A 24,722-nucleotide genomic window follows, 5' to 3' on the forward strand; every position below is an offset into this window, starting at 1 on the left:
TTGGATAGTCCAATAACAATCGAGGAACTACAAATAACTATTAAAAAGCAAAAAAACAATAAAGCAACTGGGCCTGATGCTATACCAACAGAATGGTATAAAATAGACAGTAAAGTAATAATGAATAATATGTTGGAAATCTTTAATGAAAGTAGAATGGATGGCAAAATTCCCAAATCCTCGTCAGAATCCTTAATAACATTAATCCATAAATCTGGAACCGACAAAGAAAAGATAAAAATTATCGACCTATATCATTATTAAATGTAGATTATAAAATATTTACTTCTATTTATGCAGCTAGACTTAAAAAAGTTTTGAATGAGAAAATACATCAAGATGAAAATGGGTTCTTACCAGGCAGACAAATTTAAAATAATCTTAGAATGATTATCAACACATTAGAATATTATGAATATTATTAAGTGTTATAAAATGACACTTGCTGTATCTTACAAGGAAAATCTATACAAAATGATATACAGATTTCTTTTTTTTATATAATCTAATTAATTTTTTTTTTTTTTAAAGAATATTATGAACAACATTTTGGTAAACCAGTATCATTAATGTTCCTTGATGCTAAAAAGCTTTTGATAATGTAAATTGGATCTTTATAAAAATGCAATTAAATAAAATGAGATTTGGCACAAAATTTGTAAATTTGATTGACGCAACATATTCAAAACAAACGACAAAAATTATATTAAATAATGAACAATTAGAAAAAATTTGAAATATTTAAGGGAGTTCGACAAGGCTGTCCGATTTCACCTTTATTGTTTATTCTATCATTGGAAGTCTTGTTGATAAAAATAAGAGCAGACCAAAAAATAAGGGGTTTGACCACTGGAAAAGAAATATCTACAGTTCAAGCCTTTGCAGATGACTTGACTTTTATTACGGAGGATCCAATCACAGCAGTTCCAACGTTGATACAAACGATAGAACAATATGGCAAAGTCGCAGGGTTAAAAATAAATAGGAGTAAAACACAATTTATAGTTAAAATATGACATAATCTTAAGAAAGAAAATTAGAAAGCATCACAGGTATGAAAATAGTCAAGAAAGTTAAGTACTTGAGAATATGAATAACATCGAAAACTATATCTTTAAAAAATGATAATTACATGAAACTAATTGAAGAAATTAAAAAAGACTTAGAAATATGGAACAATTTAAAACTATCTTTTATGTGGAGAATTGCCACAATCAAGATGAATGTTTTACCCAATATTTTATTTTTATTTCAGGTTATACCAATAAACCCAAGGGGGAAATTTTTAAAGAATTTAACAACAATAGTCAGAAAATTTTTATGGCAAGGGAAAAAAGCAAGAATGAAGATAAATGTTTTAGAAGAGGAGGATTTGCATTACCAAATTGGAAGTTATATTATCAGGCAGCCGCCTTAACATGGATTAGAGACTGGATAATGTTAGATGACAAAAGAACTTTAAATTTGGAAGGCCACGATCTTATGCTTGGCTGGCATGCCTTTATATGGTATGATAAAGATAAAATACATACATATTTTAAAAGACATACAATAAGAAAGAATTTACTGGAAGTTTGGAAAGATGTTAAGAAAAGTCATTTTCTAACCATCCCAGATTGGGTCTCTCTTCTAGAAGCAATAACTCACCCCAACTCGTTACAGGAAAAGAAAATAATAAGATATAAAAAATTACTAGATGATCAAATTGAGATATAAATTACAGGAAGTAGGGATCAAAATAGATTGGTGGCAATATATTCAGATTCAGTCTAGATTTCAAAGGATAGTAAGATATACGTTTTTAGTTCCCAAAGAGGAAGAGGTAATTAAGAAAATATTAGATTGTGCTGAAATGGATATGATGACAAGACAGTTAAATAACCAAGAGGAATCAGAATTTTATGTGATTTGGAATAAGGTGTATATATGGATAAAAAAGAAAAAGAATTAAAAGTAAAATTATTGTGAGAATTGTAGAAGTATTGCAATGATTTAATTTCTTTGTTTTATCTTGTTTATATACGAAGGTTTTTTTAAATATAAGGTTAAACAAAATTTATTATTTTCATTTAATTTAATATGTTGACCTAAGTTATTAATAATGTACAGTGATCCCCCGATCATTGCGGGGGTTCCGTTCCAGGACCCCCCGCAACGAGCGGGTTTTCGCGAAGTAGCGCTGCGGAAGTAAAAACACCATCTGCGCATGCGCAGATGGTGTTTTTACTTCCGCAGCGCTAGTGAGGAGCCAGACTCAGCTGGGAAGCGGCGCTGGGGTTTCCCCACCGCCCACGCAAACTCCTCGCTGCCGCTCGCCCTTCGCCCGCCCACCCCGCTCGCTTGCGCGTCCTGAAGCGAATTCTCAGCTGGGAAGCGGCCCGAGCGAAGCGGCAGCAGCGAGGAGTTTGCGTGGGCGGTGGGGAAACTCCTCGCTGATGCCCGCCAAGAGGGGGAAGACCTAGGGAAGCCGCCCAGCAGCTGATCTGCCCGGCGCCATCTACGCATGCGTGCCCAGAAAAAAAAAGGGCGCGCATGCGCAGATGGTGTTTTGACTTCCGGGTTGAAAAATCGCAAATTAGCCTGTTCGCAATGGTCGGGGACGCAATAACCGGGGGATCACTGTATTCTTTTTTCTGTATGGAAATTTTACTTCTATGACAAGAGGGGGAATTGCAACCCTAATTTCATGTTAAATGTTTGTTTGTATGTGTTGTGGTTCAGCCTGAGGCTGCTCAGGGACTGGCTGTGTCTCTGCTGGCTCCATACCCGGAGGAGGATGACAGCAAAGAGGAGGGGGCTGAGCAGTCGGACAGGGGAGAGGAAAGTCAGGAATGGGATGAAGGAGAACAGCATGAGAGCCCCGGGGGGGGGGCCCTCTCCCCAGCCAGTAGCTTGGAGTCATTAGGTGATGAAGCACAAGCCGTCATTGACATGCGACAGAGACGTTCAGATCAAAGAAAGGAGCAATTAAAGAAGTATTATCAGCACTGAATTAGGAACAGCTGGGCTTGGGTGTGGTCCTCCTTAGCAGGGTTTAAAAGGCAGGCAAGCCCTTGAAGCCATGTGGAGTGTTATCAGTTGGAGTTACGGTGACCTGCTTTGTTCTTGACGTCTATGTTCCTGGCTTGTGGCCCAGCAGTTTGGAAGACCTGTGGGAGGTGTAGGTCTGCTATCTACAGCTTCGTCTTGGCAGCAAGAATCCTGTATTGTTGCATGGACCTTTGCCTTCGTGGATATATTTGAAGATACAGCGTTTTCCTGTTTGTAAGGACATTTTCTGTTACCTGTGTTTTTCTTGAATTTTATAAACTGCCCTTGCCTTTTACCGGTGTGTCTGGCTTCTCTTCTTGGGTTGGTCTTGGCTTCCGGAGAGACCAAGACAGAACAGTATGTATGTCAATTTTTATGAAAAATTAATAAAGTTTACTAAAAAAAAAGAAAGAAAGAAAAGTTACAGGTAATCCCCAGGTTATAAGCATTCCCTTAGCAAATGTTTGAAATTACATGATAAGCACCCCCTAGTCTTTACAAACCAGTTTCAAAACTAGGAATCTTGCAGCACTAAGGCAGTTGTTCACCCTTACAAACAACCTCAGAGGCTCTGCAACATTTGTCCTGCGTGTTGAAGGTCAAAATGGAGCTTCCCAGGGGCAGATGTGCCCCTCCAATGCTCTGGGCTTCTGCAGTCCTCCTCAGGCTGAAATGGAGCTTCCAAGGAGCAGAACCACCCCTCAGAAGCTCTGTTCGCACTTCCAAGGACCTCCCCTGGCACGTTGCAAGTTGAAATTAATCCAGCCCTTAGAAACTCCATTTCAGCTTGCAACATGCCAGGGGAGGCCCACGAAGGCCTGAACAGAATTTCAGAGGGACACCCGAGGCTGAGAGACTGGAGAGAAGATAGCTTGCTGGATCTTCACAAGGTAAGTAACAGGTTGGATGGGTGGAAGCAATTATGGGGAGCATTAGATATTTTAGTGGATTGGGCAGGCCTTGGGGTCTTAGGCAGATAGCCTGTTCTATCACTAGACCCCTCATGGCCTTCCACACCATGAAATGTCTCATGTGCCTTTAAAGAGCCTCACATTCGATTAGAGAATGCGTGGGCAAAAGGAGAGTGATCCCTTTCAAGGGACAAGATACACCGCTATGAATCCTCGGGTTTCAAATGGAATAGGAAGGCTTCATTACATTTGTAACTCGAAGACTACCTGTATTTTGGAATTGGGCAATGCCTAAAATAAATGACTTAAATTAAATTAATTGAATTGAATGAAATGTTCTTTTCAGCATGGACACAAGGAGACCCTCGCAAGGTGATTTATCCAACAGATAGTCGTGGTCAGTTCTGTGGCCAAAAGGGCACACCCAATGAGTAAGTATCAAGGACATATTATCTAGTTTTCTGCATGAAATCTGTGTGAAGAAATTGGTGAATCTGAAAGGCTTCTGGTAGTTTTTGAAGATATCATCTGTTGAAACTCTTATTACTCTAAAACAGTAAAATAATTGAGGATTGATGTTATCCCTTTCTGATATGTGACTGGGTTGCCAGGTTCCAAGTGAGTTGGAATAGAATGATTCTCTGAATTTGAACAAATGCGGCACTAAAAATATCCAACCAAATGAAGGATAAAATATATTTGAAGCCCACATTTAATTATGATTATATTTTATATGCCTTTGTCATGGTCAGACCATTTTCTATTGTGGCTTGAATTCTTGGTTCCAATCCTTCCCCACAGGGAGGCGGAACTGACTAGGTGGTTCCGCCCCAGACGTCTAATGGATCCAGAAGGTTTTCAGAGGGCGCTTGGGGTTCTACCAGATTCACTTGTTCACTGTTCGGCAGAGTCTCTTGCCGTGGCCTGGAACAAGGCTGCATCGGAGGCTCTTGACCAAATTGCGCCGTTGCAACCTCTCTATGGCACTAGACCTCGGAGAGCTCCTTGGTTCTCCGAGGAGCTCTGGGAGTTGAAACACCAGAAGAGACATCTAGAGAAGTAGTGGAGGAAAAGTAAGTCCGAATCCGATCGAACACTTGTAAGAGCTCATATTAAGGCTTACAAAGTGGTGCTCAAGGCGGCAAGATGTGCGTATCATGCCGCCTTGATTGCATCAGCAGAATCTCACCCGGCCGCTCTGTTTAGGGTAACCCACTCCCTTCTTAACCGGGGGGGGGTTGGGGCTGGGGAGCCCTTGCAGAGTAGTGCTGAGGATTTTAACTCATTTTTCGCTGATAAAATCGCTCGGATATGGGCGGGTCTTGACTCCAATTGGATAGCAGAGTCGGCTGACAACAAGTCAGTCGAGGTGACTGGGGCCCATCCTTGTCTACCTGTCTGGGAGGAGTTTGACTTGAGGAAGGTTGTCGAGAAGGTGGTGTCGCTCCAGCTCAAACGGTCCTTGGAAGAAGCCGATTATCTAGGCCCTCAACAGTCAGGATTCAGGCCTGACTACAGCACAGAAACTACTTTGGTCGCGCAGATGGATGATGTCTGGCGGGCCCGGGACGGGCTTGTCCTCTGTCCCGGTGCTTCTTGACCTCTCAGCGGCTTTCGATATCATCGACCATGGTATCCTTCTGCGCCGACTGGAGGGGTTGGGAGTGGGAGGCACTGTTCTTCAGTGGTTCTCCTCCTACCTCTCTGTTCGGTCACAGTCGGTGTTAGTGGGGGGGTCAGAGATCGACCTCAAGGTCTCTCTCCGCTGCCTCAGGATCGGTTCTCTAACCCCTGCTATTCAATATCTACATGAAACCGCTGGGTGAGATCATCCAAGGGTTTGGGGCGAGGTATCATCAGTATGCTGATGATACCCAGTTGTACATCTCCACCCCATGTCCAGGCAGTGAAGCAGTGGAAGTGATGTGCCGGTGCCTGGAGGCTGTTGGGGTCTGGATGGGTGCCAACAGGCTCAAACTCAACCTGGACAAGACGGAGTGGCTGTGGGTTTTGCCTCCCCAGGACAATTCCATCTGTCCGTCCATTGCTCATGGGGGGATTATTGCCCCCTTGGAGAGGGTCCGCAACTTGGGTGTCCTCCTTGATCCACAGCTAACATTAGAACACCATCTTTCAGCTGTGGCGAGGGGGGCGTTTGCCTAGATTCACCTGGTGCATCAGTTGCGGCTCTATCTGGACAGGGAGTCATTGCCCACAGTCGCTCATGCCCTCATTACCTCGAGATTTGACTACTGTAATGCTCTCTACATGCGGCTACCTCTGAAAAGTTTGCGGAAACTTCAGATTGTGTAAAATGCGGCCACAAGAGCTATCGTGGGGCTTCCCAGATTTGCCCATGTCTTGGCAACACTCCGCGGCCTGCACTGGTTGCCGATCAGTTTCCGGTCACAATTCAAAGTGTTGGTAATGACCTATAAAACCCTACATGGCATCAGGCCAGAATACCTCCAGGACCATCTTCTGCTGCATGAATCCCAGCGTCCGATAAGGTCCCACAGAGTTTGCCTGCTCTGGGTCCCATCGACTAAACAATGTCATCTGTTGGGACCCAGGGAAAGAGCCTTCTCTGTGGCGGCCCTGGCCCTCTGGAATCAACTCCCCCTGGAGATTAGAACCGCCCCCACCCTCCTTGACTTTCATAAGCTACGGAAAACCCACCTATGTCGCCAGGCATGGGGTAACTGAGTTGCCCCTAGGCTATGCTAAGGCTATGGTAGAATTGTGTATGGTCTGTCTGAGTTGTATGGTTTTAATAATGGGTTTTTAATGTGTTTTTTAATATATTGGATTTGTGACATTGTATTTTGTTGTGAGCCGCTCCGAGTCCTCGTAGAGGGATGGCATATAAATCTAATAAATAATAATAATAATAATTTTAGCATTTCCATTGTAACTGCATTAGACATCTTGGGGGAGGTGAATGTTTTATGAAGATTTCATGATAGCATATTATAATCATTTTGTATAACAGTGTCAAATTGTTCACAATCCTCCATAGACTAAGAGATAACTATCTTAACAATCTAACAATCTCTTTGCCAACCCAGAAAAATGTGCATTCGATTTGCAACTATTAAACTTCTTGGGTTACCATATTCCCGCAAAAGGCCAAGCTGTCCTAGAATGGCAAGTCCCTCACACAGGCAAAGATAGCAATGCTAGCAAAGCATTGCTAGAAAGCAATGCTTCCTAGGCTTTGCTAACTTCTACAGGAAATTTATTACAGACTATGCTTATAAAGCGAAGCCACTGAGCCACTTGTCTAAGAAAAGAGTTCAGTTTGCACCTTGTATTTGTTCTCCCTCTACTATGACTCACCTTTCCACCCACTCCCTTTCTACTGAAAGAGATTGCAGAGATCAATGAACAGACTGCAGCAGGATGCAGCTTAAATTTCCAGGCAGTTTCTTAAAATAATTGGGTTTTGGGCTCTTTTTATGGGATAATTGCATTAAGCTTCTACATCAAAGTTCCTACAGAGTTGTATGAAAATAGGCTTAGGTCCCTTATTTTGAAGATATATTTCATTTATAGATTGCTTTTTCATTCATGCAAGCAGATGAGGTTTATGACAATAACGTAAACTACCAATTGGTGACAATCATACAGTTAAAATAAATACATTATTGTTCAAATACATTAGCAGGATTAGCCCTGGTAAAAGCAAGAAAAATGCTTGATATCGAGTTGATTGTAATTAATTTAGAAGTGATATCCAGCCTTTTCCAAAGAATTAGAAGAAAGACCTTCCATTTTTTGAAGCTTTATTGTATCATATGGTATCACTTGTTGATAGGAACAAATAGAAGAACAGTTTGTAATATTTTGTTCTATTTCCAGGCAGAAGCCTTATTTGTTTTACTTCAACATCATGAAATGTGCTAGCCCTTTGGTGTTGCTGGAATTTCAGTGTCCTACTACACAGGTGAGGTTTTCTCTGAATTTCATCTTTAATCAAGGTTTCTAGTCAAACTAGAAGAGTGTTTTGCCACTTTTTTGGGACTGGATTCATGAATAAGTAAATACATAGAATTTGATATTGCTCTTAGATTTTTGGAATATATCTTGGGTGCAGCGTCAATCTTGCGTGGGCTGAAAGAATAATTAATACTTAGATGGAAGATCACCAGAGAATATCTTAAAGTTGTAGGCTATTCTAGTGTGAAAAACATAGTTGCAATATCCTCCAGCCAATTGTCTCTTCTTGGAGCCATGGGAGGCCAGGACCCTCTCATCAAGAGAACTGAGACACAATTCAGTGCCGGCTGGTCACCCCCTGCAGATTGGAGATTGCTGACAAGCCAAGTTGTCAACCAGCCTGAATTTGGGAGCCTGCAATCGGTGTCCAGGAGCCAGTCCTTGGTAGATCTCCCTGACTATTTTGGACGTCTGAATGTAAATGGAACAACCCCTAAACAAAGCCCCCAGACCCGTGGATGGGCCTTGAAAGCCCCAGGGGATTTTAATGCTGGGTTAGGGAAGAAGACCCTGAGAAGTGAAGAAACCCTTTCTTTCCACACAGCTGCGAGTGAAACCCCTAAAGGTGCTGCAGCAGAATTGAAAACTACCTGGGTGACCCTTCCTTCTGAGCCCAGGCTGGAACCCAGATCTGATGGGAGAGGCCTCAAGCAAGGGAGACAAGAGCCTGGGGAACTCCCTGAGATGAAGATGCCTGGGACTCTGTATATTCCAGGGATAGGATGGGCCCAGTGCCAGTGAGGCCCTTACCTCCCCCCTGCTCAGGAATTCCAGCAGGCAAGCCTTTTGAGTGAAACTGTGAGAACGACTGCCATTTTTTTCCTGCCCAGCCTCCTCCCCCTGTTTTTCCCCCTGCAAGTGGAATGAGACAGAGACAGGAGCCCCCTACTCAGTGGGGGAGGGGGGTATACCAGTGAGGAGGATGCATCCATTGGTTAACACCCCTTTGCCTGCTGCAGCCCCCCTGGTTTGGCTGGCCCACCTTCCTTCCAGGCAAAATATGATGGGTGTCCGAAGAAACTTAATTACTTTCTCTACAAAGTGGGAGCATTTGTAAGCTAGGTAGATGCAGAAAAGCAGATTGGGTTGCTAAAACAAGCAGGCCGACCAGTGAAGGAACTGGTGTGAGAATTCAGAAGAACTGCTGGTAAATTAAGAGACTGGCCCAAAAGATTATTAGTCCATATTTTAAAAAATGCTCTTGACCCAAAATTAAGAAGGGCATGTGAAATCCGGGAAATCCCTTGGGTCATTCAGAATTGGTACACCACGGCGATTACCTTGGATGAGGTGGTTTGCACTGAAAAGAATCCACCACCACCCCGGGCCTCTAACAAACCTCCAGGACGCTGCCCTTTCTTTTGCCAGCTGGGCCCTTCTCGTTCAGAGTCCATGAGGGGAGTAACCTGCTACCGGTGCGGTAAGCAAGGGCACAGAGCGTTTGAGTGCTTGGCACCAGCCCCCCCCCCAAGAGCTAAACCTCACGCAACGGTAAGGAAGAGACCTGGAAGACCCCCTGAACCAGGGCATTGGGCTTTTCAAACAATGGAGCTGTTCCCTCCTGAGGATACCCCTGGGCCCGAAGAACCCATCCCTTCAGGACCCAGCCCCAACTGGAACGAGGAACCGACTGGAGGAGATGACGACCCAATGGTGAATGAACCCATTCCCCCATTCCTCCTTAAGGTGAAGATTAAAGTAATCACCACGGGGGAGGAGGGGGAAGTAAAGGCCCTGCTAGACACAGGATGCTCCAGATGTCTAATCAGCAAACTAGTAGTGCAATGATTAAAAATCCAAACCAAATCTTTAGCTAAACCCATCCGGTTCCAACAAGTGGATGGTTCCCTCGTAGGCGGGGGTGCCGACCATGCTCCTGACAGAACTAGTTGAGTTACAAATAGGTCGACACTGTGAGTTCCTGCGGTTCATAATTGCTCCCCAAATGTCAGAAGCCATCATCCTGGGTTTGGTTTGGTTGGATAAATGGACCCCCACTATAAAGTGGGAGGATGGATATCGCAAGCCTTTTCTCCACATAGGGCCTACTCCTCTCACAGAAAATGACAGGAAAAGTCCTTTCCCCCAACAGAGAGCAGATGGGCCCTCAGTAGCCGCAACGATGAAGGAAAGGACACTGCCAGGTCTCCAAAAGGTACCTCTTGAATACATAGACTTGGAGAGAGTTTTCATTGAGGAAGATTGCAATGAATTGCCACCTCACAGACCCACAGACTGTGCAATAGAACTTGAATCAGGGGCAGCTCTCCCAAGACCTAGAATGTATGCAATGTCACCAAGGGAGATGGAAGAGCTGAGAAAGTACAAAGGCACCAACCTGAGAAGGGGATTCATTCAACCTGCAAATTCCAAAATAGCAGCCCCAGTGCTCTTTAAGGAGAAAAAAGATGGCGGCATTCGTTTGGTAGCAGATTTTTGCAATCTAAATGCAGTGTGCGTACAGAACACTTATCCCCTCCCCCTTATGAAGGATCTACTCAATCATCTAGCAAAGGGGAAAATATTCACTAAGCTGGATTTAAGAGAGGCTTATTATCGCATCAGAATAAAGGAAGGGGACGAGTGGAAGACAGCTTTTAACTGCCCGTTGGGGAGTTTCCAATTCCGTGTCATGCCATTGGGCCTAAAAGGAGCCCCCACAGTATTCATGCAGTACAGTGGTACCTCATGATACGAACTTAATTGGTTCCAGGAGGAGGTTTGTAAGGTGAAAAGTTCGTAAGACGAAACAATGTTTCCCATAGGAATCAATGTAAAAGCAAATAATGCGTGCAAATCCTTCAGGAAAATCCCAAACTTTAGAAGGGAGGCGAACAGAGGGCAGGGAGGAGCAGCTAAAGGGGGAGGGTGGAAGAAGCAAGGCTAGGCTAAAGGGTGAGTGGGAAGGAAGAAAGACAAGGGGGGCGCCCCTCCCTTTTCTTTCTTCAAAAGACACCCTTTCATTGCCTCTGCAAGCACGCTGTTCTCTGCAAACTCTTTCCCCCTCCAAGCCGCCCCTCCCTTTTCTTTCTTCAAAAGACACCCTTTCAGTGCCTCTGCAAGCACGCTGTTCTCCTACTTTTGTTAATGCAAAGTCTTTCACCCTCCAAGCCACCCCTCCCCTTTCTTTCTTCAAAAAAGGGGGAAAAAAGAAATCCCTTCATCCCAGCAGCAGCGGCTTGGGTTCGTAAGGTGAAAATAGTTCGGAAGAAGAGGCAAAAAAATCTTAAACACCGGGTCCGTATCTTGAAAAGTTCGTTAGAAGAGGCGTTCGTAAGATGAGGTACCACTGTACATCAATGAAGTATTACACGCCCACCTTTACGAGCGCGTCCTCGTGTATCTAGATGATATACTTATATATAATCAGAACCTGCCTGGCCACATCAAATTGGTGAGGCAAGTCTTGAAAAAAACCTTTGGCTGCTAAGCTCTATGTGAAACTTTCCAAAATGCGAATTTCACAAAACCTCAGTAGACTATGTGGGATATCGCATCTCAACCAAAGGCATAGAAATGGACCCAACCAAGGTGAAGGCTGTGCTTGACTGTCAAGCTCCCCGCACATGTAAACAACTGCAGAGATCCTTAGGATTCGCAAACTTCTATCGACAGTTCATTCCAGCTTTTCCTGAAGTTGCCTTACCTTTAACTGAACTCCTAAAAACCGGGTCCACTCCTACTAAGCCCAAACCTTCTCAGCCAATTAGGTGGACAATGGAATGCCAAAAAGCTTTTGAAGGCCTAAAAAGACTTTTTGCAAAGGAACCAATCCTGCAACATCCGGACCCAACAAGAAAGTTTGTGATTTAGTCAGATGCCAGTGATGGAGCAGTAGCGGCTGTGTTGCTACAAGAGAATGGCGAAGGACAGCTGTTACCATGTGCATACCTTTCCAAAAAGCTGAACCCCACCGAAAGGAGATGGGCCATATGGGAGAAGGAAGCTTTTGCTATTTGAGTGGCATTGGAGGCGTGGAGACATTTCTTAGAGGGTGGACCAATTCCTTTCGAGGTGTGGACTGATCATAAGAACCTTGAGGCATTAAAAAAAAAACCGAAAGCTTTCTCCTAGGCAAGTACGATGGGCTCAATACTTCAAATGATTAGACTTCAAACTGAAGCACATCCCGGCTTGGAAGAATCTTCTTGCAGACACCTTGTTGTGTAAATCCCAGTATAACAGCCGAAGAGAAGAAGAAATCCACCAAATCATCCCATGTTCCCCTTCATCTTCGGAACCTAACGGCTCCAAGAAGAGACAAATCCTGAGGGGGGGTTGTTTCATCAGCAGCTCTCTTCCGCCGTGCCCCTTCCATGCTTTCATCTATTTTTCTCCATCTGGAGGACGGATTCTATAAATTCCAAGCCCCCCTTCCTTAGGGACTTCGGTTAACCCCTTCTTTTGCATTTCTCCTGAGTTTACTCCTCTGCTGGTAGCTGGTAACGGACGGAAGGGAGCTCAGGCCCCTGAAGAAGATGAGAATCGGAATTTGTATGTCAGCATTCTAAATAGCATCTGAGAAATAAACCAAGTCCAGTTCTCTCAATCAGAGCTTGATTTATTAATAGCTACGCTATTGTCATTCCGATTCTGAGTACTTCCCAGAATGCCACCTAGGTTAAGGTTCATCTTACATCCCCCACACCCACAAGTTCATCACGAGAGCCAGTCTGTGTGCAGGGGCTTATCAACTTCCTCTTCTCTTCAGTTGAGGCAGAATAAACGGTGGTTTTGGCTTGGAGAAAGGAATCTTTGGTTGTATCTAGTAACTTTACCCTCTGACTACTTACTACCCCTCCCATCCCCCTTGTGTTGTGTCAGGCTGAACTCTCTAACTCCACATGAAGACTTCGGCCTGACAGGTAGCTTAAACCAAAAATCAGTTCATTTCTTATCTAAGTAAATTCATTCAATTATTTCATTATTAATTTCATTTTCAATACTTGTTTTGTGCTACTTATATCATATATCTTATATAAACCTATTATCTTCTCCTAAAAATTAAAATTACTTTCTTATATTCATATAGTCAATACCCTTTACAGATAGTTAATGCCTATTAACAAGGTACCCCTAAAAAGAAACTTTTAAAAACGTCTTGCAGTAGCGTAATCAAAAGGGGGAAAATGAAACCAATAGTAACACCCTATATTGCCAAATTATTCAAATTACAAACCTAATTACTAATTCCTTTATATAAAGAAATAAGGACAACACTAAACAAATAGATTTAAATCTATAATAAAAGTTAAAAGAACACAGAAGCATAAAAAAAGAAAAACAAAATTTACATTGAGTAAATAAGGTAAATATAGAAGTTAAAAATAGCAGAGTAGATAAAAGAAACAAATAAGAAAAAAGAAGAAAAGGAAAATATAGAACAAAAAAGAAAACGAAGAAGAGGAGAGAACAAAAAAGAACCTTCCTCTTCTTCTCATTAGCTTCTCCATCTAACTCCATGGAACATTTTACATTTTTGCAAACTTTTAAAATTACTTTGTATATAAAAAAGAAGAAGAAAATTCATTAGAAAATAGCTTATTTGAAGAATTAGTTCATTTCTTATCTAGATAAATTCATTCCATTCTTAATTCCATTTTCAATACTTATTTCATACAAGTTATATCTTATATCTTATAAAATCAATTAGCTATTCCTAAAATTTAAGATCATTTTCTTATATTCTTGTCATCCCTTAACATATTTCATTCCTCTTCTCCATATATTTCCATATACACATGTGTTTCTCATAAATCCTAAGTTCTAGATTTAAATTTAAATTTTCCCAAATATTAATTTTTAAAAAAAAGAAGTCTAATAAAAAAATTTATAATTTTTTTTAAAAAAATAAAGAATCTGGGAAAACTTCATTATATCCAATATCATATAAAACATGAAAAGCTTTTTGCTTTGTAATTAATTCCCCTTTCTTCAAACCAGTTATTCTCAAAATCAAAATACATTCCCTCTAAAATTATACCCCCCCCATTTTTTAAGATGTGCATAACAAATTTCATATACAGTAGTACCTCTAGATACGAGCTGCTCCACATGCGAGTATTCCAAGTTACGAGCCACGACAGGAGCGAAATTTCTGTTCGACACCCAAGCTCAAATTCGAGATACGAGCCGAGCTTCCACTAGGTGGGGCAAGAATCCTTGCTTCTGGTTATCTCGGCAGGGGAAAACAAAGTCTAAAGGCACTGTTCAAGATCCGAGTTGACCCGACATACGAGCTTGGTTCTGGAATGAATTAAACTCGTATCTAGAGATACTACTGTAGTCATATAATCATAAAATCATATAATCACCATCTTATCCTAGTAACAAAAAAGAAAGAAAGATCTTCTCTGTGCGTATCTCAGAAGTGTGTGTTGACATATTCTGTTAGAAAACGTTCTTGCTTAGTAGCGCTACAAGTCTTTTCCACTCCATTATGATGTTATTCAAATCTTCCCATTGTTATTCAAATCTTATTCAAATCCTCCCATTGTGCTTACTTCCCAATTCCAAAATTGCGATTCCAAGATGGCGAATCAGGCCCCAAAGCCACACATCAGCCCCAAGATGACACATCATTTTCTCAAAAGCAAAAGGGGATAACTTCGAAAGGAAAGCAAAAAAACCCCATAATCCAAATAGACACCAAATCTAATCTGATCCAAGCTCCATCTTTAACATTCTTTAAGGCTCTTCAAAAAGAAGACTGTGGATTAGGTAATTTCGCTGATCCATGCTCTCGCTGTATGCCCCTATTCACGAGCAGCCGCTGTGATCTATTTCTGGCTTCTCTAGTCGCGACCGTAACCAATTCTCAAACAAGTTCACTTAGCTTCCTTAGCACTTCAAACTCACCAGCACACTGCTTAAAATTTCTTCACCATGCAAATTCTTGTATTTTATTCCCTTTCCAGATGTTACTGGTCTACGTCAATCGCCTGCTTTGCGTTGTCTCTCGTGGCTGGCCAGCCTCACACCACCGCCAGCGCAAGGCCAGATCAGTTTGCCTGGCGGGGGTTTGCCAACCCCCTACCAGGCCCCCGATAGCATCCCCTATGTCACCTCCCCTTCAGGGAGGATCAGGTTTGGTTCATCAGGACCAAGACCCCCGGACGGTGGAAATTCGGAGCTACCCCCTAGAGACTTAGGGCAGCTCCGTGTTGCCGTGGCCATTGACCCCGCCCCTCTCTCGCTCGTTCATTTTGTAGCCGGTGCCTTTCCTTCACTGTGGTGAGTCCTTGGTTTGGCTGAAGCTGAGTTGATCCAGCCGGGGCGAAGCGCCCTCTATTGCCTTTCCACACCCAGACGCTCCAGGAAGCAACTGGATGTATGGGAGGGTGTATGGGAGGCAGTGCAAGGGAATCACCACAGCAAAGTGGTTTATTCCCTCTCCAAGTGCCCAGAGAAAGGAAAACGCTCCATTCGCTCTGGACTGCCAAAGCCTCCTTAAGTGCCACCAAAAGGCTCCTCTGGCAGCCTAGAAAAGCCTGAGATGGCTGGGATTAAAGGGGGAATGGCAGGAAACTGACCAGGCCTTTGTGCCGCTCTCAAATTTCCTGAGAAATTTTTCCAAGCTCAGGTTCTTGAGTAGAAAATGTTTTTTAAGAAGAGGCAAAAAAATCTTAAACATCCGGTTCTTATCTAGAAAAGTTCTTAAGTAGAGGCGTTCTTAGGTAGAGGTACCACTGTAGTGGTATAACCTTAAGAGTTAGGTAGCAATTATGAGCTAGGCTGCAATTTAGCCATATAAGGGAGACATATGTGCTGGTCTCTATTACATTCTGTGGTTGCATTCTCCTGAGCTGTTGTTGCATTGCGTCTGTTCTGCTGTATGCCTTAAATTGTATTGTTGGGTATTTATGTGTTGTGGTAGGCTCTGGCCCAGCTCCTGCCCCAGGGAATGGGGAGGTGGATGCAGGGGAAAATTCAACATGTCACAGCCCTGTGTTATTGCCGACAGAATCAGTTCAGAGTTTAGTTTTCTCGGATGAAGAAGAAGGTGGGAGTGACTCGGCAGAGGAGGGCTTAGCACACAGCCCAGGCAGTCACTCTCCCTTATCTTCCGTTGATTCAGATGATGACATTTTGGACCCATGCAAGCGCAGAATTATGCGTAGAAGAGACCAAATAAGAACATATTACAGGAAATAAGAGAGGCCATCTGTGTTTGGGTGGGGCTCCAGTAATTGGGGCTGCTGCTATAAATAGCAGCATGTGGGTTTGGCCATTGTGGAAGAATATCTGATCGGAGTTCATAAGGAATCTTGTGTTGCTGGACTTTATTGCTTTTTCACGCCTTTGAAACTAAAGCAGAGCAACGTGTGTGTGTGTCTCACTTCGTTGGAAGAAGAAGGGGTGTGAAGTTTCTTCACAGCTGCTGGCTAAGTACTTAGTGACTGCTTAAGGGAAATTGTACAAACTACCCCGTTGTTTTGGGAAGAGTGCTCTTTGCAATACAAAAAGAGTACTTAGTTTATTTTGACTTTTTTATTTTTATTTTATTAATAGAGTTGAAAGGGACCGTTAGGTCATCGAGTCCAACCCCCTGCCTGAGCAGGAAACCCTACAGCACCCCAGCCAAATGGAAGTCCAATCTCCTCTTGAAGGTGTCCAGAGTTGGGGAGTTCACCACCTCCTCTGGCAGGCAGTTCCATTGGTTGATCGCTCTGACCGTCAGGAAGTTTTTCCTTATTTCCAGGTTGAATCTCTCCTTGGTCAGCTTCCAACCATTGTTCCTCGTCCGGCCCTCTGGTGCCCTGGGGAATAAAGAGACCCCCTCCTCACCGTGGCAACCCCTCAAGTATCTGTAAACTGCTATCATGTCCCCTCTAGACCTTCTTTTTTCTAGGCTGTCCATGCCCAGTTCTCTCAATCTCTCTTCGTAAGTCTTGGTTTCGAGTCCCCTAATCATTTTGGTTGCTCTTTTTTGCACCTTCTCCAGAGTTTCTATGTCTTTTTTGTAGTGAGGTGACCAAAATTGGATGCAGTACTCCAGGTGGGGTCTGACCAGGGCATAGTAGAGTGGTATTAGTATTTCCCTGGTCTTGGAGCGTATTCCTCTGTTGATGCAGCTTAGGATTGAGTTGGCTTTTTTGGCTAATGCTGCACATTGCTGACTCATGTTTAGTTGATTGTCCACCAAGACTCCAAGATCTCTTTCGCAGTCACTACTGCTGAGTGGGGTATCTCCCAGGCTTTATGTATGTCTAGGGTTCTTTTTGCCGAGGTGGAGGACTCTGCATTTGTCGGTGTTGAACCTCATTTTGTTGGTATGGGCCCACTGTGATAGTCTGTCTAGGTCTTCTTGTACTCTGAGCCTGTCCTCAAGGGTGTTGGCTACCCCCGCCAGCTTGGTGTCATCTGCAAATTTTATTAGTTCCCCTTTTATTCCCTCGTCCAGGTCGTTGATGAAGATGTTAAAGAGTACAGGACCCAGGACAGAGCCCTGTGGTACTCCACTGTCTACTTTTTTCCATGTGGATTTGGTGCCGTTGAGGACAACTCGTTGGGTGCGGTTGGTCAGCCAACTGTTTATCCATCTACATGTGTAGTAATCTACTCCATTTTTTTCTAGTTTGTGGATTAGGAGATTGTGGTCCACTTTATCGAAAGCCTTACTGAAGTCCAAGTATATGAGGTCCACTGAGTTGCGTTGGTCAACTGACTTGGTTATGGTGTTGAAAAATGATATGAGATTGGTTTGGCATGATTTGTTTCTGATGAATCCGTGCTGGCTATTGGATATGACCTTGTTTGTTTCTAGGAAGTGGGTAAGTTGTTTTTTGATTATTTTCTCCAGTATTTTTCCAGGTATAGAGGTCAGACTGATTGGTCTGTAGTTACCTGGGTCGGTCTTTTTGCCTTTTTTGTGGATGGGCACTACGTCAGCTCGCTTCCAGTCTTCCGGTAGGTCTCCAGTGATCCAGGATATTTGGTAGATGAGGAGGAGTGGTTCCGCTATGGTGTCTGCCAATTCTTTTAGGACTTTGGGGTGAAGTCCGTCTGGCCCTGGTGATTTGTATTCGTTGAGTTCCCTCAGGTAGTCCCTCACTGTGCTTTTGTCTATGTTGAGTTCGGTTCTGGGGCAGTTTGTTGCAGTTAAATTGCAGATTGGTTGGAGGGAGGTTCCCTTTTGTGTGAAGACTGATGCAAAGTAGGCGTTGAGTAGCTGTGCTTGGTCATTGCTGTCTGTGATTTCTCTACCCTCTTCGTTTTTTAGTGTGATGATTGTTTCTTTGATTTTCTTCTTATTGTTGATGTGTTGGAAGAATCTTTTTTTGTTGTCTTTGACTTCCGCTGCAAGGTGTTGTTCATATTGTGCCTTTGCTGTTTTTATTTTTTGTTTGCAGGAACTGGCTGTTTGCTGATATTCCGCTTTGGTTATGAGTCCTTCTTTCCATTGTTTGTACTTAGCTTTTTTTCCTTTTATGTCATCTGCGAGGGCTTTGTTTAGCCATGTAGGTTTAGTTTTTGTGATAAAGAACATTGTTTTGAATTTTCAAATGTGTGTGTGTCTGAACTTTGTACTCTTGAATTTTCGGGAGGCTCCTATCAGAGAGCCCGGCAGAACAATTTGCCGGTTAGTATTGATATCTGAGCTGTGTGCAATATACTGTGCAGAATATACTATACTGCTGTGTGCTAAGTTATAAAGATATATAAGAGCTGTGTGCAATATAATGTGAAGAATATACTGTTAGTACATGGTACTCACCAGTATTTGGGGTTGCCATGTATGTAAACTACCAATTGTAGTTTGATGCAATATACCTTTAAGATCTTTGGCTGGTTCGCCATTCCTGATGATGATGCTGGATATCTCATTCATTGTTTGCCTTTGCTTGTGGGGGGAGTATTTTCTGCTTCGTGGTGCTATGTGCGGTTTGTTATTTATTTCTGCTTTGTGCTTTTAAATATGTATATATGTAAATAACACTTGCTTAGCATACTAAGTCTGTGTCATTACTGGTTGTATCACACATCCACACTCTTACAAAAAACTCTGCTCTGCGTATGTCAAAGAACTCGCAGCCTAGCTGCTCCGAGATATACTAACATTGGTAATGGGCCCAGGGCTTGCAGAGAAAATTGTGGTTTGTTAAAATTCTTGTCTCTGCAGCACTGATGTTTTACTATGGCTTGGGAACCATTAAGACGCTTCCTTTAGGCTTGGGAACCTAGACAAAGACACCCAAAAGAGGCTTGGGAACTTCAAGTAAGATGCCCACCTTCAGGCTTGGGAACCTGTGCCAAGTGCCCCACCCGTGGCTGGACATGCCTGGCTATTGGGCGTGACCTCTTGGCGATGAGTCACTATGGACCAACGCGTGTTTAAAGGACTAATTGACTTATACAGCCATTAGAAACATCAATGGGCCTGTTTCCTCTATCATGCAACAATACTGACAACCCCCCCCCCCACTTTTCTGGATCCTTATTTGAAACCTGGCCTCACCCTTTTCCTAACAAACATTCCTGTTTTTTTAATATTTTTGAACATAGTCTTATAATATCACATTTACTGCACTTGTATCAAGGGTGCAGTGCAGAAATCATAGGCACAATGAGTTGACAGTTGAGGAGATTTTTTTCAATCCTTATATGAAGAGACACCAAAATAAAAACAATATATTCTTAAAGAAGAGAATCGGCTCTTTCTAATGGTGCTAAATTGAAGAGGATTGAAGCTGTCCCACAGGATCAAGCAGGGCATCACAAATAGCCAAAATTTGACAAAAATCCATTAAGTACCAACTTTGAACTCTTATATTTTTTCAACAACTTGAGGAAAACTGCTGCAAATTGGAAGTCCTCGTTACAGCTGTGTACTTAGTACACCTGCCAAAAATCAACCTGAAAGGCGAAGTAGTTTTGAAACTACAGCAGCCTGAAGATTGCTGTAAATTCATTTTTCAGGATTTTTTTGCAAAGTTTGAGCCTGAACCATGGAAAAAGTAAGAGGACTTGGGGTTTTGCCAGTTTATAAAGCCTTAGAAGGTGTGCAGGTTCTCCAAATATCACCAACATACTATTGAAACTGCCGCGTTTACAGCTTCTAGAAGTTGGCCCAAAATGTCATTTTTGCCGACTCAACATTTTGCAAACTTTATTTGAGGTCTCCTAGAACTCCCAATTTTTAGTCTTTTGAACTAAAATGTTGCACAGCATAGTTTTATATCATAAAAAAACTATGTGCCAAATTTCATCAAAATCTGAGATGATAAGGTGGGGATGATCTTTAAAATTGGTCCTATTTACACGGAATGACTCTAAGTGTTTTCAGTTTGTTCGTTTTAAAACCTGCCAAACCCCTAAACTCATTTAATTTACTCATTAAATGTTTTATATTATTTTTGGGATCTTAATCAAATCATCAGCAAATGCTCTCAATCTATAAGTTTCTTTTTTGATGTTTATACTTATTATTTTCTCATCTTGTCTAACATTTGTATTTAAAACTTATAGATAAACAGCAGAGGAGACAAGGGGCACCCTTATCTTGCACCCTTTTGAATTTCACATGACATGTGCTATGACATGTAAACCACTTTGACTCCTTGATTCTCCAAAGTCAATGTATTTATTTATTTATTTATTAGATTTGTATGCTGCCCCTCTCCGTAGACTTGGATGGATTTCTTCCATCACTTTAAACATAAAAGCCCAATTTAGATTGTCAACGGCAGTTATAGTAGTTTTTTAAAATGTATTAAATTATAATACTATAACAGAAATCTTGCTGAAATTCAGAAGAGTGTAGCCAATCAAAACAGCAATTATCCAAACATAAATGTAATTAGTTTGTTTTCTTCTATACATTTAGCCCTCATAACATCATCTGTTCCCAGTTTATCTTTGGGGGAGGAAAGGCAAATTAACATAATCCCAGACAAGGCATGAGGTGCTAAGAATGTCGAATCCAAGAAAAGAATTTCATGGACATTTTTCAGGATAGCACTTTATTTTAAGGATACATTCTTTAAATTTTACTTAGAACAATTTTAAAATGAATAATGACGAGAACTTACAGGCGCTAAGGATGGCATCCATAAACAGATTGATACCTATGAATGCTTTTTTGGGGGGGGGGATTCTTCAGATAAACCTTGAATTGTGGACTAGATAAGCTATACAGTATTTAAGCGCTATGCAGCGCTTAAATTCGATCAATAATCAAATTTAATAATTCTTTGGGATTTTTTTTCAGATCTGTGTGAATAAGTGTCCAGATAGGTATATCACTTTTCTCCAGGCCTCCAGTATTGATCACACAGCAACCCAGGAACTAAAATATTATCAACAGTTTTGTGTCCCAGAGTTTACCAATCTGAAAAAGGTAAGTGAGCTGAATTGTTGGATTGTTGCTTTCTGAAAGAACAGATAGAGAATATTCTTTTCTAGACAGAAATTAATCCTTGATGCACCTTGTCTCTTTCAATCTCTGTTCCAGAGTGCACCTGAAGTGTTGAAAGATGGTGAATGCCCAGCCATGCTTACACCAAGCAAGCCCTGTAAGTCCTTCTGGAAAACAAGGCTAGTAGAAACTCTGGGAATGGAACCAGTGGAACAGTTTGCCACAGGAAGTGGTGGGTGGGCTCACCTTCACTGGAGGTCTTCAAACAGAGATTGGACAGTCATCTTTCTGGGATGGTTTAATGAATCCTGCATTGAGCAGGGGGTTGGACCCGATGACCCTGGAGGTCCCTTCCAACTCTATGATTCTATGATTCAATGAATGTTATTCTAGTTTCAAGAGTAGCTGAATCACCTTAACATAACCATCAGGGCTTCCATAGTCATTCCACATACAATCTCTAGAGTTGATGCTGATTTTGCTTGTTACTCATAGGATAAATCTCTTTGAAATACTTAGATTACATCGAAATAATTAATTACATAAACTCTGTAGCTGTCTGGACTTGGTGGCTAATTCTTATTCACTTAAACTTTATGACAGTATTACTACATAGCTTCAGTGATTCAAGTTGGTAACAGAAAGTACAACTTTTGATAGTTTCCAGATTCTTTGGATTTTTTAATTTTATTTTTAAAACTCGGCAACACAGTTTGGTTGTGCAGAGCAGAGTTTGGTTCCTCCTTATTGTTTTAAAGACCAATATATTAGATTGGAAGATCAAGGGTGTTGCTTTTAGCTATTCCCATCTATTGAATAGATGACTGTGATTCCTGTAAATTGAAATATGTATTTTTCTGTGTGCCAAGGGATCCCCCTTTTTCTATTTTTTTTGTTTGAGCCAATTTGTTTTGAACAAATTGAGCTCAAACAAGGGTGAGCTTCTTTCAACCAGATGTTTGTAACACATGTAACTCTAATAAATTCACCATTGAAGTTAGATTATGCTTTAATACATCCTCTATTAGTAATCACAATTGGGAGTTGCAGATAGGTCAGAATGATGGGTGTAATAGAAATAATAGTAGTTGGCATTTGGTAATTACCAAAATGTCATCAATAAAAACAGTGTATTAATAAAAGTAAATTTAAATACCATATTTTTCATTGTATAAGACACACCTTTTTCCTCCCTAAAAGAGACTGATACCGTATTTTTTGGTGTATAAGATGCACCGGTGTATAAGACTCACCTAGATTTTAGAGGAGGAAAACAAGGAAAAACGTATTCTGAACCAAATGGTGTAGCATTATATTGTTTAATAAAATACCAGTGTATCAGAATACTTTTTACAACCATGTACACTTTTAAGAACCATGTACACTTTTTACAAACTTCAAACTTGACAGCTTCAAGACTTGTGGACTTCAACTCCCAGAATTCCTTCTTCAGTCCTGCTAGCTCAGAAATGGGAGTTGAAGTTCACAAGCTTTAAACTTGCCAGTTTTGAAGACCCTTGCATCCCTAAACCAGGAGTCTTCAAACTTGACAGCTTCAAGACTTGTGGACTTCAACTCCCAGAATTCCTCTGTTGCTGGGATCCACCTCTGAAAGTGACTCGTCGCATTGCCAGATCACAAAGGCCTGGCTCCACATCTCTGAAGGGCCAAGGAGCTCTTCCACATCCCCTTCTCCCAGTTCCAGCTGAAAACTTGGGTTCTACTCTATCGCCTGCCACTCCGTGCACCTTTCACCCTAAACAACCCTCAATTCCCCCCCTCACCACCTCTGTTGCCCATCCTTGCCTGCCGCAGGTACCCTGTTCTCCCTCCCCTGCCTCACACACACTTTCCTTCGCTGCCATCCCCACCCCAATCAGTATCTTCTCCAAAGCCTGCGTCAGGAATATATTCTTCGTTTTCTTGCCTTCATACATGAGGGAGCGCTGAAAGTGAGGGGAAAGTGGGGGAGAGGGAAGAGGATGAGCCAGGGTGACTCTCAGGACTGAGACCCGAAGAGACTTCAGCCCAGGAAAGGAGGTCTCTGTAAACCAACTCGGCTCTTCTTCCTCTGTAAACCAACTTCTGTAGCCACTTCCTCCTCTGTAAGCCAACTTGTTTTGTTCCAACAAGGGGAGGACGGGAGGCTGCTGCTTTTGCTGCTGCCGCCGCTTCTAATAGAGACTCAGGCAAATGGGCAGCGCTGCGTTCTCGTCAGACCCGCTTCGTCGTCCTTCCTCAGCCACCCCTCTTCGGACAGAACTGAAACCCAGGCAGCTGAGGAGGAAGGATGAAGCGGGTCTGACAAGAACACAGTGTTGCCCGTTTGCCTCAGCCTCTATTAGAAGCGCCAGCAGCAAAAACAGCAGCCCCCGTCCTCCACTTGTTGGTATGAAACGACAAGTTAGCTTATAGAGGAGGAAGCAGAAGCGGCATTTGAGATTGCTACAGAAGTTGGTTTACAGTTTACAGAACTTGGTTTACAGAGGAGGAAGCGGTAGCAAGATGAACCTACCAAGGGAGAGAAGCACCCACGTGATGGAGGACAGAAGTTCAGCTTTCCCCCCATGCATGAAACTTGGGGCATAGTCCCATAGTCTGGCAGGGGCAGCTTCTCACGCGCTTCTGCAGTGGCGGTCAGCAGCAGTGGCAGCAGCCTTCCCATAGTCCGAGGATAGCAGCTTGTCACACATTTTGGTAGCGGCGGCCAGTGCCAGCTGGCAAACTGCGTGAAAAGCTGCTGCCGTGGGACTATGAAAAGGCTGCTGCTGCCACCACTGCTGACCACCACCCAACAGCATTCGATGTATAAGACACATCCAGTTTTTGGCGTACTTTTTAAAGGTAAAAATGTGTGTCTTATACACTGTAAAATACGGTGATTAGGGTACGTCTTATACTTTGAATGTAGCTTTTTTTTCAGCCCTAATTAGCTGCTAATGATCTTCCCAGCTCTTACCTTACAGGCTCTTTCATTGTTTCTCTCTGTGAAGAAATATTTTCCAAGCCCTAAGTCTTTGCAGGGTTTGTTTCATTACTCTAACTTACTCTAAGTTTCTTTCCAGTCCTAACCAAGTGCTAACAATGTTCCCAACTTTTACCGCTTACAAGCTCTTTTATTGTTACTCTTCCAAGAATGTATTCCAAACCCTGTCTGTGTAGGTGGTTTTTTTCCCAATGATTTACTTGCTCCACATATTTCTTTCCAGACCTAACCAGGTGCTATTAAAGTACTCAAGCTGTGAAGAATGTTTTCCAAGCCCTAAGTCTTTGCAGGGTTTGTTCATTACTCTAACTTGCTCTGAGTAAGTTTCTTTCCAGCCCTAACAATGTTTGCAGCTCTTACCACTTGCAAGCTCTTTCATTGTTATTCTCTGCAAAGAAGAATGTTTCCCAAGCCCTGTCTTTTCAAGGTTTTTTCCATT

The 24,722-nt window shown here is 42.4% G+C and overlaps 1 protein-coding gene across 5 annotated transcripts in view; it reads left to right on the forward strand.

The window, feature by feature from the left end:
* The window catches only part of SLC44A2 (solute carrier family 44 member 2 (CTL2 blood group)), a 237,509-nt gene that overhangs the window by 87,203 nt on the left and 125,584 nt on the right, over positions 1-24,722 (forward strand). For all 5 annotated transcript variants that reach the window (XM_070741789.1, XM_070741790.1, XM_070741793.1 and 2 more), the window contains 4 exons: positions 4,288-4,372; positions 7,803-7,887; positions 21,151-21,279; positions 21,394-21,454. In XM_070741789.1, the coding sequence (XP_070597890.1) occupies positions 4,288-4,372; positions 7,803-7,887; positions 21,151-21,279; positions 21,394-21,454 (360 nt within the window). The remainder of the gene's footprint in view (positions 1-4,287; positions 4,373-7,802; positions 7,888-21,150; positions 21,280-21,393; positions 21,455-24,722) is intronic.

The sequence above is a fragment of the Erythrolamprus reginae genome, chromosome 2 (genome assembly GCF_031021105.1).
Source record: "Erythrolamprus reginae isolate rEryReg1 chromosome 2, rEryReg1.hap1, whole genome shotgun sequence".
Lineage (NCBI taxonomy): Eukaryota > Metazoa > Chordata > Lepidosauria > Squamata > Dipsadidae > Erythrolamprus > Erythrolamprus reginae.